Below are 15,135 nucleotides of genomic sequence, written 5' to 3'. Positions count from 1 at the left end.
CCGTCTGTTTTGGTATGATTATCGTTACACAGACTGTTGTTTTCTCCTCTCTGGTAATACGTTTTGACAATGAAGGTCCTGTGGGCTTAATTGCAACGACAAAAAAAATAATAATTAAAGAGGGAATGGTGAAGAGGGTTCTTTAATTAGCTTTGGTATTTCGTTTGATGCCAATTAACTTCCTTCTGAATGTGGATCAAAGTAAAATAATGGATTTTAGTACAAAAACACCATACTGTATCTTATAATAGAAGTGTCTGCAGCCTTGTTGTAGCGTTCAGGTGATGGGGCTGACTCCTAATGCGTCCCTGCAAGAAAAAAAATCAAATGCAAAAGAACAAAACAAAGTTCACACAAATTAAGTTCAACCCGTTGGTGTTTGTTTTATGGTTTCATTGCTTTTGCTGAACAACAATTTATTTACTAGTTTGACTTTAGACAAGACTGGATGAATTATTTATTCATTTCTGTTGACTTGTGTCCTACAAAGTTTTGCCAGTTTCCAGAAATCTGACAATAAAACGCAGTCCAATCAAAGTAAAATATACAAACATTTTAGGAGATGGTAATGTACTTTATTTATACAAAACCATATAACATTATTTTACACATCAAAATATATTAATTTCATAATGAACTGCTATGTATGCTGACTTATGAACCAATATAATGGGCAAATGTACCATATATTTAAACCCCATCAGTTCAGGTGAGGAATGGTGTCACAGGTGGCTTGCCTTGTGGCTGCAGGAGACTAGCAAATTATAAAAAATTGATAACGATGAAAATATGTTGATTTTGAAAACATACAATTATTTTTAGAATTCATAAAGACAAATTTGTAATTGAAATGTGGTATTTACCCAACAGTGTGAATCTCTTGTTTACTGTAACATCTCTTGATCCCTTTTCTTTCTTTTCTTTTGCTCTTAGTCTTTCATGTGAAAATTCTGGTGAGGAACCAGCAGATATTGCCACAGAAGTTCAAGATGAAATAGGCGGAGGAGAGACTAAAAACACCTTCGTGAAGAGACTGCGATGCAGTTGGCAAGCTATTTTGATTGGGATTTTGATGGTGCTTTTTTGTGGTGTGCCCGGCGTCCTCTTTAGTCAGATGAATAAACAGCAACGTCTGACAGCAGAATTACAGCATATGGCAGAGGAGATATTCACTGCGAGGAATAACACCAAGCACTTGCAAATAGAAAACAGTCAGCTTAAGCAACTTCTGAACTCCACTCATCAAAACTTCACCCTTTGTGGAAGTGACTGTGGCCAACTGAAGCTGCTCATGAATGCAACACTGTACAACGTCACCTTGTCTGCTGAAAACACACAGCTGAGCCTGCTCTTGAAGAACACAATGAAAGAAAACACACAGTTGAGCTTGCTCTTGAAGAATATGTTGCAAGAAAAAACACAGTTGAGCTTGCTATTGAACAACACATTACAGGAAAAATCACAGCTGATCTTGCTCTTGAAGAACATATTACAAGAACAAAAACAACAGAACGTGCTATTGAAAAACACGTTGCAAGAACAAACACAGCTGATCCTGTTCTTGAATAACACGTTGCAAGAACAATCACAGTTGAGCTTGCTCTTGAAGAACAAGTCGCAAGAAAAAACACAGCTGAGCTTGCTCTTGAACAACACGTTGCAGGAAAATACACAGCTGAGCTTGGTCTTGAACGACACGTCGCAAGAAAAAACACAACTGAGTCTACTCTTGAACAACACGTTGCAAGAATAGACACAGTTGCAAGTGAAGAACAAAGAGCTAAACATGTTTCTAAATTCAACCCTGGAAAACTGTAAGCTTCTAAAAGAGGAGTACAGACAAGTGAACCTGCATCTGAATGAATCATTGCATATCATCACTGTGGCGTCTGCAGAAAACAAACAGTTGCTTCTGCTGTTAAACAATGAACGGCAAACCTCCAAGCAGTTGGAAGCAGAAAATAAACACCAGCGTTCAATCCTATTCTCGAATAAACTGTCCTTCATCTGGAGATTCTGCAACAAGAGCACACTGAAGTGTTCACGCTGCATGCCTAGCTGGGTCGAGCACGCTTCACGCTGCTTCTTTTTGTTCAAACAAACAAACAAGTGGGAAGTTGCTCGCAGACAGTGTCTTGACATGGGGGGTGACCTGGCTGTTGTTTTGAATGCCAAAGACCAGGCATTCTTGATCAACTTGACTTTACAGTTTGTACAGCGGCACCCTCAAGAAGAGTTCCATTCAGCGTGAATCGGGTTGCAGGACATGGTGAAGGAGGGAAACTTTATGTGGGTCAGTGGCAACAAAATACAGTCAAATGCAATTTTCTGGAAGCATCTGGAGCCAAACAACGCTATGGCCTCCTGGGACGAAGACAAGGCAGGACAAGATTGTGGTGCCTTTATCCCAACCGAAACGCACTGGAGAGAAGGATTGGTTAAACACCTGGGATGACATTGTTTGTGCTGGCAAAAGACACTACATCTGTGAGACCACAGCTCTCAGTTTGTCCTGACTGATAGACCTGAGATAGCGGACTACTTTTAGTCCAGATCGTTTGATGTAGGACGAACTCCTCCCAAAATCTCATGTAAATATGTATATACAACTTAATGCAGTTATACACATTAATACATTAATGTGTATAACTGTATTTAATTTTTAATAATAATGTAGAGTGTCATTGTTGGGATGTGAATGTTGTCTCACCAGTTAGTTACTTAATCTTAACATCACATGGCTGAACAGGCAAATTGACTACTAACAATTTTAAAACTGGGGAAATTCCAGACTCCTTTCCATGGTGTTTATGTAGTCTTAAAAAAGCACAGTACCAAAACAAGTACTAAACCAGCTAGCTTTTTCCAATTGTTTCATTTGAACAATGCTGCTAAAATACACAAACTGACTAACATTACCGCATCTCAATCCAAAGGAGCACCGTTTCATTCATTGAAAGAAGTTTTATGAAAAATAGAGAATAAATGGCTTCGACAACACAAAAAAATATAGTAACTGTTGTGTAAGAGAAATAATTTGATGTTCTAATTAAAATGATAATTACATTACATTGAAAAGGGGATTCCCAGTTTGGTTGTGGCTTCTGGGAGAAAACAACTTAAGATTTAGGGGGGGCCATAATGAGGTCCAGGCATGGTGCCACAGAGGCCCTGGACCCCCTTAGATCCCCCTCAGAACTGCCACTATGACAGTATACAACACGCTCCTATGCATACACTCAGGGCAAACTCCAACAAGTTATTAGATCACCTCCAATGTGAGCTGATGTCATCAGTTTCAAAGTTGGTTAAGATGTGGAGGCAAAAGCAAAACCTTACTAGGGGCCCCAAAGAGGCTAAATCTAGCCCTGATCATCAGCATGTATAAGAAAAGTAATGGACAATGCACATTTTGGGTCACATTGATGTAATTCATGACAAGACTATGTGATTAGATAATTGTTTATCAAAGTGTCCTGCATTGAATTATGTGTGGTCTGGTCATATTTTGTTTCCTTCATTGTTGGTGTAACATATTTGACTTTTTTCAATCATGTTATAAATTAAACCAAATGTTTCATCTGAAATTAGACTCTCTGGCATGTAGTCCTTGTAGTGTACGTAGTTTTTCTTGCAGTACATCTATTTTTAGGTGTGTTTTTGTTTCTACTGTTTTTTTTATATAACCTTTTGACCCTTATCTTTATTGAAATAATACTGTTGTAACTGAGTGATGGAATATAACTAAGTTCATTTACTTAAGTACTGTACTATTTTGAGGTACTTGTACTTTACTTGAGTATTTCCATTTTATGCTACTTTATACTTCTACTCCACTACATTTTGGAAGCCAGTATTGTACTTTTTACTCCACTACATTTATTTGACAACATTAGTTACTAGTTACTTTGCATATTCAGATTAATACAAAATATAAATCTACTAATACATTATGTATTATAATAGATTAAACCACCCAGCAGTATAAAAGTATTTGAAACTAGCCCCACTTTTACCAGCTTCAACATTAAAGTGATGTACACATTAATGTATGAATAATTATAATACAATAATAAAATATATATTATGAAGTGGGTCATTCTGCATTATGAGTACTTTTGATACTTTAAGTATATTTTGATGATGCTACTTTTATACTTCAATAAGGTTTTGAATGCAGGGCTTTTACTTGTAACAGAGTATTTTTACACTGTGGTATCAGTACTTTTAGGACTAAAGACCTGAGTACGTCTTCCACCACTGTTGTAACATGAACTGAGAGTTAAATCAAGTGTTATGGAGAATACATCCAGTTGGGTGAAAGGACTCCCCCTGCCGACAGGTCACTGTAACTGCAGGCCAGCCAGGCCCACTGACTGCTCGACACAACAACACAAACGCCATCTTTGGCTGACAGGGAAACTACTGAAGCAGAGTTGTGGAGCGAAACTAGGTCAGGCGCTCGGAAAACGAAAACACAGTCGAAAGAAATAGCTTCATGAGCTTCTAGTCAGTATTTGCTAACTTCCCGACACACCGTGCTGTCCTATGGTCCAATGTGTTTGATCGGTTGGCCAGCTAGAACGCAGTTTTCTTGTGTCGGTCCTGGGTTGACGTTGAGTGATCGTCTTTTCTGACAAACAGCCGACGGAGGCGAAAGCCAGGTAAGAGGAAGAATGGGTCGATAACTGCTGAAAACACGTGTTTAAATGTAACTTTGTATTAACTACAACTTGTTTGCTAAGTAAGTTACGGTAGTAAGCAAGATGCAACGCTCGGTTCGGCTAAGCTAACTCTTATCTTGGTTAGCTTGATGTGTCCATGGTTTGTGTTGTAAAGTAACGATAACCATCCGTGTTATCATTAATGTCGCCAACACTGCGCCATTTACGCGCCAGCAGAAGCTAACTTTTAGCTGATGAATTGTACATCAGGCTGATCAGACGGTGATGTTGGTTGAGGCAGAGGGAGGCGTGTCCTCCTTTACAATGTTTTCATTGTCAGGTAAACAGAGCCAGCGGAAACACCCTCAAACACATCTGGTTATTGACAGGAAAGAGTTTCCTTTTGTACAACCTTGCAGGTTAAACACTAGTGGGTCAGGTAGGTCTGGGCAATACACAGAGTAAGTAATCAGACGACCATCTTCCAAAACATGTCAGTATAATTTTTGCATGCATGATCTGGTATTCTCAAATAAACATGCAATGCATCATAATCAGCATCATACCACTGCGACTAATACTGATATAGTAAAAGATCAGAAAACTCAAATTCACAACGAGGCAAATTATTAGACATACTTAATCTGTATTGATTTTGCTTTTTAAGAGTTGGTAGAAGGACTGCTCGATATGAATACAGTCTGTCATGACATATGTAATGTTATATTGTGATATTGATATATATTGTAATATAGCAAATGTTGTGGAAAATCAATAGAGAAACAGTTTTTGGCTGATCCAGTGAATTAAATAACAACGGCCTAATCAAACTAGAGATAAAAATTAGATACCTCGGTATAAACGGCAATGTATTAGCTTAAAAAAAACATTGCTGCATCCCATCCTTGTTTTCAGTCATCACTGAGGGAGAAATCTGTCTTGTTCATTTCTTGGTAATGTTAAGTTTGATAGCAAATTGTGTGTCATACAAAAGTATTATATAATTGATAAATGTTTAATATGAATCTATTATACAGCCTGACAAGTACCCCTAGTTGATGTAGAAAGTAGGTTTTCATGTGGCAACCATGTAGTGCTTTAACGATTAAATGATTAGTCTTAGTCTTAAGAAAATGAATGAGTGACAATTAAAAAAAATCTGTTAATTGTCATGAAGTCATTTATCAAATAATACCTAACATTTCTTGGTTACAGCGTCGTCACAAATGTGAGGACTTGTCGATTCTCTGTTTCACATAACTGTGAATTAAATTACTTTCTATTATTTTAAATATTTCATGGGCTAAGAAATGAATTGAAAAATAATTAATAGATTAACTGATAATGTAAATAGTTGCAGCTTTACAACCATGTGTCATTTTACTCATATATATTCAATATGTGTCAGCATGCATCAGCCTACCAGACATGGAACCGCAAGCTTGTTAATAATAGGATAAATGGGATAACATTTAGTCTGCCAAGCATGTCAGGTCTGGTGATGAAGAGGCCCTGCATAAATAATACTGCTAATCAAGAGTTCCTTTCCCCATTAAGTTAACTCAGCCCAACCATGTGGATTTTGTTTACCCAGTATGAAACGAGGTCTGCAAGGGAATGAGCAGGAGGATGGAGGTGGCACCAGCAGTGGGTCTCAGGAGACTCTTAAACGGTCCCGCAAGCAGAGGAGGGAGAAAGATATGGAGGAGGAGGGAGCCCGCTGGGAGTGTCTGCCACAGGAGATCCTGTTCCACATCTTCCAGTACCTGCCTCTACTGGATAGGGCTTACGCTTCTCAGGTACCCATGTAATAATGAGCCATCAGTCACAACATAGGAAGCAGTATTTGTTGTGTTGAACCAGCAACTTTTACTTCATTCTTAATGGTCAGATGGTGGCTTGTAAGAACTCACTAATCATAACTGTTAGATAGGGTGGCTCCTAGCTTTGATGCAGGACTGTCATTTGTCATTTTCTTTTTATTGATCTTATTTAAGACTGCAGTATTTATCCTGGTCTGCATGACATAATGAGGCAGGCTGCAAATTAAATATTGTTGTTGCAATATGGCTTTTGTCCGTTTTCAGTTGGGCTCTTAACAATGAACCAGGGAGGGATAAACACAAACATACACTCATACCTGATGTTTTTCTATTTCCAACAAGTCAACTCATTGTGCACATTTGTGCTGCGGTGAAGGCCACTTGCAATGTTAGCTGCGTTGAGACATTTTCAAAATTGTATAATAGATATAATACAATTATAGGGAATATTTCTGAGAGGGACAGATCACTTGAATCAGATTTTGATTTTACTGGTGTCTCTACAGGTGTGCCGGGGATGGCACCAGGCTTTTCACATGCCAGAGCTCTGGCGGTGCTTTGAGTTTGAGTTGAACCAGCCAGCCAGCTCGTACCTGAAGGCCACACACCCAGATCTCATCAAACAGATAATCAAAAGGCACTCCAACCACCTGCAGTATGTCAGTTTCAAGGTATGAACTGAGTTTTTTGTTAGGGTGGTTAAAGTGATGAAGAGAAGTGTCTGTTCAAGTTAAAGTGTCTCTGGATTTTCATTTTCTTTCTCTATGCTGCTCAGGTGGACAGCAGCAGAGAGTCTGCAGAGGCAGCGTGCGACATCCTCTCTCAGCTCGTGAATTGTTCTTTGAAAACACTGGGGCTCATCTCCACAGCCAGGCCCAGCTTCATGGAGCTGCCCAAGGTAAGCCTCAGCAAGATAATTATTTCTATTATTATCTTAGAGCTTAAAGTTTAGATACTGTATTGTCTTAACAGTCACCTAGTGCCACAAGTTTTAGATTACTGTTACAAATGTAACATTACAACATTTTTACATCTTTATCAGGGTTACAGTACTCAAACATGAACTTCTCTGAACTGTAACATAGCTGTAGGGATATAACCAGGGCTCCAGGGTGCGACCATTTTCATTGGTTGCACTAGTGCGCCTGAAATTTAGCAGCTCTGATGAAAAATGAACAATGAAACGTTGCCATCCGCGATCAATTAATTAGTGGCCAATCTCCCCTCGCTCTACCTCCCCTCCCGTGTGGTTTACTGACAATCGTGCATGCTCTGCAGAGAAACACAGAGAGAGAAAGTCCCCTGTTTAATGTAGGCCTACTTATGCCGTTGTTTTGTTAAAGTATGTAAGTGCACCTGTTGATGCAGATGGTGCACCAACAACAACAACACGTCGGTTTCGATCGTTTTGATAGGCAACGTCATTAACAACAAGCCTCCTCCGCATGCGGCTCATCTGCACCCTCTCACGGGTGAAAAAATCCAAAACGCAAGTTGTGTTGTTTGGGCGACTTCATAAAACATACTGCTGACGAAGAAAGTCAGCAGTATGATAAATAAGGTGGAGAATTAAGTAGAATTAAAATGGTGAAATATTGTAATGTATTCTTTCAAATATTAGCCTATATATTATCCCCCCCCTGAAAAAGGTAACACTTAAAATATATTATTGGGTGCACTTAAATTATGTGCTGGTGCACCAGTGCCATCAATGTAAAAAGTTACTCTGGAGCCCTGGATGTAAAAGTTCATCAGTTTAAAGCTATGAGCTCTGACGTAGCTGGTCTGATTAATACCAAGTGCCTGTGGGAATGTCTATAATTCCAGATGTCTAAGTTGTCAGCTAAAAACATTGCACTCACCCTATTATTATAAACAATGTAGTATGGCTGCACATTTGCATGTATGCTTTTTAATTCATGTTTATAATATAAAGGTACCCTGTGGAGTTTTTGATCACTAGTGGTGCTGTCAAGACCAGCACTGACTAAATGTTTCTCTCTTTTATTCAACAGTCTCACTTTATCTCAGCTCTGACAGTGGTTTTTGTCAACTCCAAATCCCTGTCCTCCCTGAAGATCGATGACACGCCTGTGGATGACCCCTCCCTCAAAGTCCTGGTGGCCAATAACAGTGACACCCTCAAACTACTGAAAATGAGCAGTTGCCCTCATGTTTCGCCTGCAGGTACTGACAAATAGAAGGGATGATAGATATTAGGGATGTTAAGGATAAATAATGATTGACAAATTTTTGTTAAGAATTTGATTGATCAAGAACAATTATTGATGACATTGAACATCAGTTCAACATCAGCTGCTTAAAACATCAGCCTGTGATGTTTTTAGCAGCTGGACTTGAGAGGGAATGGTGGAAGTAAAAGGAATATTAAAGCACATTTATTAGTGTGAATTAGAGTGAATTGGGCAGAGGTGACTTGGAAGACATGAATGTAGATGGGAGGGGACACTGATATTTAAATATAGATATTTAAGGTTTTTATTAAGCTGTAATGAGACACCAATTCAATAAATCACTCTTCCTAAATGTTACAAAAAATCAACTTTAAGTCTAAAAGCTACGGGGAAGCTACAGTCTCGGCCAACATTGCTTCATCTTTTTTTCTGTGCTCGCCTTAATCAGGCTGTGTAGATCTATAGTCTCCGTTAATTTACTTTTCTCTCTATCCCAGGCATCCTGTGTGTGGCTGATCAGTGCCACGGCCTGAGAGAACTGGCTCTCAACTACCATTTGCTGAGTGATGAACTTCTCATCGCACTCTCCTCGGAGAAGCACGTTCACCTCGAGCACCTTCGCATCGACGTGATTAGTGAGAATCCTGGCCAACAGTTCCACACCATCAAGAAGAGCAGCTGGGACGCCATGGTGCGCCACTCTCCTAAATTTAATCTGGTCATGTACTTCTTCCTCTATGAGGATGAGTTCGGCCCTTTCTTCCGCGATGAAATCCCTGTTACGCATCTGTACTTCGGACGCTCCGTCAGTAAAGACGTGCTGGGCCGCGTCGGGCTCACCTGCCCGCGTCTGGTCGAGCTAGTGGTGTGCGCCAACGGGCTGCGCCCGCTGGATGAGGAGCTGATCCGCATCGCCCAACGCTGCACGCAGCTGTCGGCCATCGGCTTGGGCGAGTGCGAAGTGTCCTGCAGCGCTTTCGTGGAGTTTGTCAAAATGTGTGGAGACAGACTGACACAGCTATCCATCATGGAGGAGGTACTGGTTCCAGATCACCGCTATGGGCTGGATGATATCCACTGGGAGGTGTCAAAGCATTTGGGTCGTGTCTGGTTCCCAGACATGATGCCTACCTGGTAGAGCTCTGGGGAAAGAAGTTGTGTCCAAGTTTTTGTGAGTGTATGAGTATGTGTGTGTGTCACTTCGAGACCTACGTTTTCGCCCTTTCCCAGGCACCATATGTGGTTTTCTCCCTGAATACGTGAAGAAATTGCATCACTTTTGGTTTCTATGTGATGAAACGTGTAACATTGTTTTCCAACTCTGCCATGCCATGTATACAATTTTTAGATTTATATCTATATTTTTTATCTAAATGTATTTGTCTTGTCACTCATAACATTTAGCACATTGTTCTCTGAGCCCTTCCTTAAGGGCAGACACTCTGCAGATCGGTTAGGCGTAGTGTTTCAGGAGTATTCAGGCGTGACGCTTTTCCATGGGAATTATTGGGAATGAATGGGAAATTGTGAGGATTATTGTATGTGCACAGCCAGTCTTTACTGTATTATATGCAGGCAGAAACATAAACATTTTGCCATATCATGAGCGGGCATGAGTACAAATCCTCCTAATAGAAATTATTTTACAGTTACAGAGTTTAATTTCAGTAGTTACTTGACATGCAGATACATTCAACAGAATGTCATCACCACACTGAAAGCAAAAAGTCTTTGAGGTCAGGCAGTGTGGTAATTTAGAAAATAGTCTTCAAGTAAAAAAAGCACAGAACATGCATTGGATGGGGATGATCACCATTTTAAGTCCTTAACTGTCATGGAAGGTTTCTGAATTGAAGCTTGTGGTTGATCACAAAACTACGGTCATAAGGATTACATGTTGAACATGTTTTTGTCTGGTTGTGTCATTTGCTCCTGCCTCATATCATTGTGTCTCTATTTGATGTCTTTGAATGTGTTCCTTAGTCACTTCGTCTCTTTTTTGTCCTCTGATTTGATATGGTTAAAGCTAAAGACAGTTCAATCTCCCTTTTTCTAAAAACAGCTGTTTGAGAAGGTGATGCCCTTATTTTACTTTGGTCATAATCATCTTAGTCTGTATATACTGTGTGTGTATATATATAAGAGTGATGTTTGAACATATTTTTGTGTCTAGTGTACAGTAGCTATATTTCTGCATTGCCTGACCCATGTTCCTATTGTAATTGTAAATATCAAAGTTATATTGCAAAACAAATGGGAGGGAGAAATTTTAGTCATATCTGTACATTTATTGAATCCTACTGATGCACTTTTACTCTAATGAAGGAGCCAAGTTTAGCAAGATGAGCTGCAATGTCTTTAAAGCATGAAATTAACAGATTTTGCAGCCAAATGATGGACAATTTTGGCAGTGGTCAGTAAATCTGGCAATTCTATGTGACCCTTGGTAGTTAACCTGCTGTTTATGGAGTTATTTTGTATTCTTACAAATATTTTAGGAAATAATTTCTAAGAAATTAAATTGGCAGGTGGAATTGTTTATTGACAGTCACCAGACCAAACCTGCATAACAGCACAATCATCCACCACACTAATAGTCTACACAGTCAATAGTTTTAAGATATATTCTGGTTTAGTATTTGTAAAACATATTTTTGAGGAAAGCTGCAAACAAAATGGTCGCCCCGTGAGGAAGTCTCAAATTGATTGATAGGTCTTTTAATACATGGGCATAATTGAAGCTATTAATTTTTTCTGATGCTGTTAAAAGTTTAACATCAGCAGTGTTTGTAAACACAGCAGAGAAAAGGCCCATATTTTCAATTATGATCAGTTCACAAACACAAAATATATCTTTTCTATCTTCAAGTAAACAGTTTTTCTGTATGTGTATTTAGCTCAAAGTTATATGGTAATATAATTACGGATTGATGATTTAAATGCTAGTACAGGGCTGCACAATTATGACCATTGCTGTACTTTTTGCAATAGGTTTCTGAGGCTATCATACAGAAACAACTGGCTGGCCTACAACAAGGATAAGGTCAATTTGTACAACTTAAATTGATAGTGGTCCTTTATATTTAATCCTATATCATCTTTATCTGTTGCTTATTTGGGTGTGGCAACTGTTCTTATGTAGGCTAATTGATAAAAATATGAAAATCATGATCTCAGTGAGGTAGTTGTCTGAAGACAGGACAGTGTGGCAGCTGAATGTTGATGTAACTGAATGTGTAAGAATGAAATATTTATATTTCACTATTGTTTTGTTGCAATAGAGTGAAAGAATAATAGTTGGAAGACGTGTTAAGGTGGACTTATCAAGGATGTTGTTGCACGTGCTCAAAGATAACACCCTTGGACTGTGCAATGAAAGAGACCTGTAAATCATTATGTTCAGTTAAAAATGGATGATTGTTTTACAGGATTTGTATTAATCCTTTTTTGTGTATTTTGTTTGCAAATGTTAATTGAAAAAAAATTACTACTTCACATTAATGTTTCTTCCAATAGGGTCCCACCATGTCTTAAATTTATGTTTTCTGAAGGTCAGCCAGGCCTGCCAATGGACTTCCTTTACTGACTTACAGTACATTTTATTGTGTATTTATAAAACCATGCCATCTGCTGGTTAATATTAACTGCATTTGTATTCAGTGCTTATAGATGATTATTGTAATATGAAAGGATAGGCAGAGTAAGGGCTGCAGTTTTTTATAGAGTGTACAGTGACAGTGGGTTCTTTTTATTTTAGCTAAACAAGGCCGCATTGTACTGAAAAGATTTATTGGAAAGTAACCTCTTGTACTTTTCCCAAAGATATGTAATATTTGAGTAAAGTTCTTAGCCACATTAAAAATGCCTGCTTGAATATGTATTCCATGTCTGAACTTTTAGTGTTTTTTTTATTTTAGCTAGTTATCTTGTTTCAAGACAAAACAGGTCTAAAGAGCGCTGAGCTGAGTTTGACTGTCTGTCTGTTCTAAGATTCTCCACAAAGTTTAGTAATGCATTTCGTAAAACTGTAACTGTAACTTCAGATGATGACACGCATGGCAGAGGATGATTAGAAACTGGGATGAGGGCGTATCCAGGTTTCTGACAGCGTTTACATGCGCTTGTTTCACATTTCTATATCGACAAATTTGAATCAGGTAAGGATTAGAATTTTGTCAAGGAATTAGACAAAAAACTTAACTCAAGACTTACTTACAAGCATCTCAGTTTTCATCAGCAGATGAAGTTTGCTCAGTTGTCATCACGTGACCTAAGTACGGCTCTTTTATATAATGTGGATAAAAGCTGGTGTGACCTTGCATTAAGATTTTTTTTTCCAAGGTCAAGATCGATTTCAATTCAGGGATTGCTTTATATATATTTGAAAGCTCTCTGTCAGATGTGGTGAAGTGGACTTGGTGTTGGAGTATTTGCCTTCAAATAATTTCATTGTGTGAACAATGCCCGGTAAAAATGACAAACCCATAAAACCTTGAAAATGATTTTCATATCTTTAGTTGAATTACTGTCAAAGTGCAGCGATGTGAGAGAGGATGCAAATCCTATTCACAATCAGATTTTTTTCAAAGATGTTTTGAGAGTGATGTTGGACTTTGCTGGATCCAACAAAAAGGTAATGTTTTTCTTTATATTCTTTATTTTTCTCTATAACCTTTTGTGTGCCTCCTGCAGAGCTCTTAAACTCTGTCCTCTAAATCTTAACAGAGAACATTTCAGTCAAACACTGTACAAAAGATCTTATGTTTAATGTACAGATGCTATTTGTTTACAGTGAAAAATAGGCTAAATATAACTCGTTACTAAGTAGAAAAATGCCCCCCTACATAGGATATAGAGTGAGTCAACTCATTTTAATTTTACCATGTAAAGGCTGGATTGTTAGATTAAGCTTCAAACATACCTGTGAGGGAATTGGATCATTACAGAGAAAGGGAATAGAGTGTAATACAATACAAACAAATGTTATTTGTACTGCACTTACCTCCAAGCAGAGTGCTTTCCAAGAAGGTATATAAACAACAATAAACATGAGGACATAAAAACAAGCAAGTGAGGACACAGCTCCATTAAGTGAAATCAGATAAAAGACATAACTTGAGTGCTGTCTCCTGTTCCACCCACAGCTAATTAAATTTTTAAGTCTTAAGATTTAAGAGGACAATAAGTGATGTTTCTTAAACAGGAAACACTTCAGGTACGGACTAAGAGCTGATGAAGTCAGATTGCTGGTGTTACTCAAATCCACATTATTCCAAACACAGTTTTATGAAGATTGTCAGACAGGACTCAGAATCAGAATAAGAAATACTTTATTGATCCCAGAGGGGAAACTCTTTCGTTACAGCTGCTCACTATCACGTCAATGCGCATAGGATGATGAGTACTGTCAAGTGTAGCAGATTAACCAGATTATTAGACGGTGGATATTGCCTCTTACAGCTTTGTATGTAGAAACAATCACAGGAACATTCTTGTCTTTATTTGTTGCCAAAATAGTCATTCAATTGTTTAAAAAAATCTTTATATTTGTGTGTTAATTTGGAGTCAGCTGAAAATTGAAATCATGAGCCGTGCTGCTGGAACATCACCCCCGAAGGGCAAGTAATAAATCATGGACACTTTGAAGGAGATAGTGTGTGAATTTGGTAGGTTTGTCAGCGAAGGCTAGTGGGTGAGATGCTACGTGGAAGATAGACATGGCTTTAGCTCTTTTGTACTGTATACTTAGCAGTAACAAAGTTTCATTTCTATCACCTACACACCCCCACTCAGGTGTTTACACTTGTTTTGATTAACTGGACCTCTTGACTGTGATGGCATATACTGTACAGTCCATACTTGACTGGCATCTCCCTCTACTGGATATTAGATTTACAGGAATGTTGCATCTATGTGATGTCAGGTCAATTCTTAACTACAATAGGCTTCTCGGGACAGGACAAACATAATTTGTGGCAAACATTTCATTAATGAAAAGTGTTTTAAACTGACTGACACACTCACCCCACATTTATACTGGATATGATAATGGATTATAGATGTTTACAGATATAGACATATACTGTATTTTAATCAAATATCTGTGTTCCACAATTATTAAAAACTATATGTGCTAACAGCAGAAACATTTGTTTTGTACATATTGAAATGTGTGAAACCCATATACCCATCTATTCAACATAAAAATATGTATCTAACATGTTATTTTAAGTATTATAAAATGAATGGGTATATAGGTTACCATATCAATTATAACTATGTAGCCCACAGGGCAGGATAATGGAGGCAATTGACAGTTTGTTTTGCAAAATATTTGAGAATTAAATGATATTATTATCTAAGATGTGTTTTCTTTTCTTTTGTTTTCTTCATTTAAGCCAGAATATAAATATTTCCATATATTGGGATATTTGTCGGCAGGCTGGGTGAATG

At 38.2% G+C, this 15,135-nt stretch overlaps 2 protein-coding genes and 1 pseudogene across 2 annotated transcripts; all 3 read left to right on the top strand.

Moving 5' to 3' along the window:
• The first annotated feature begins 89 nt into the window (after positions 1-89).
• LOC122876296 lies at positions 90-1,753 on the top strand. The gene has a single exon (XM_044196420.1). The coding sequence runs from the start codon at positions 851-853 to the stop codon at positions 1,751-1,753; it is 903 nt and encodes a 300-aa protein (XP_044052355.1). The 5' UTR covers positions 90-850.
• Positions 1,754-1,786: 33 nt separating this feature from the next.
• Positions 1,787-3,590, top strand: LOC122876298 (annotated as a pseudogene).
• Positions 3,591-4,331: 741 nt separating this feature from the next.
• LOC122873315 (F-box/LRR-repeat protein 3-like) lies at positions 4,332-12,562 on the top strand. The gene is made up of 6 exons (XM_044189898.1): positions 4,332-4,664; positions 6,259-6,463; positions 6,994-7,158; positions 7,263-7,385; positions 8,503-8,674; positions 9,180-12,562. The coding sequence occupies exons 2-6, from the start codon at positions 6,260-6,262 to the stop codon at positions 9,818-9,820; spliced, it is 1,305 nt and encodes a 434-aa protein (XP_044045833.1). The 5' UTR covers positions 4,332-4,664; position 6,259; the 3' UTR covers positions 9,821-12,562.
• Positions 12,563-15,135: the final 2,573 nt, after the last annotated feature.

Source organism: Siniperca chuatsi, linkage group LG1 (assembly GCF_020085105.1).
Source record: "Siniperca chuatsi isolate FFG_IHB_CAS linkage group LG1, ASM2008510v1, whole genome shotgun sequence".
NCBI classification, from domain to species: Eukaryota; Metazoa; Chordata; class Actinopteri; order Centrarchiformes; family Sinipercidae; genus Siniperca; species Siniperca chuatsi.
Note: the sequence above shows the minus strand (reverse complement) of the source record. Positions and strands in the feature narration are given on the sequence as shown.

Bases quoted from the DNA above. Each gene is read 5' to 3' on its own strand.
- LOC122876296 (XM_044196420.1), top strand. From the start codon at position 851: ATGTGGTATTTACCCAACAGTGTGAATCTCTTGTTTACTGTAACATCT.
- LOC122873315 (XM_044189898.1), top strand. From the start codon at position 6,260: ATGAAACGAGGTCTGCAAGGGAATGAGCAGGAGGATGGAGGTGGCACC. The intron at 6,464-6,993 runs GTACCCATGTAA...GTGTCTCTACAG, and splicing joins ATAGGGCTTACGCTTCTCAG to GTGTGCCGGGGATGGCACCA. The intron at 8,675-9,179 runs GTACTGACAAAT...TCTCTATCCCAG, and splicing joins CCCTCATGTTTCGCCTGCAG to GCATCCTGTGTGTGGCTGAT.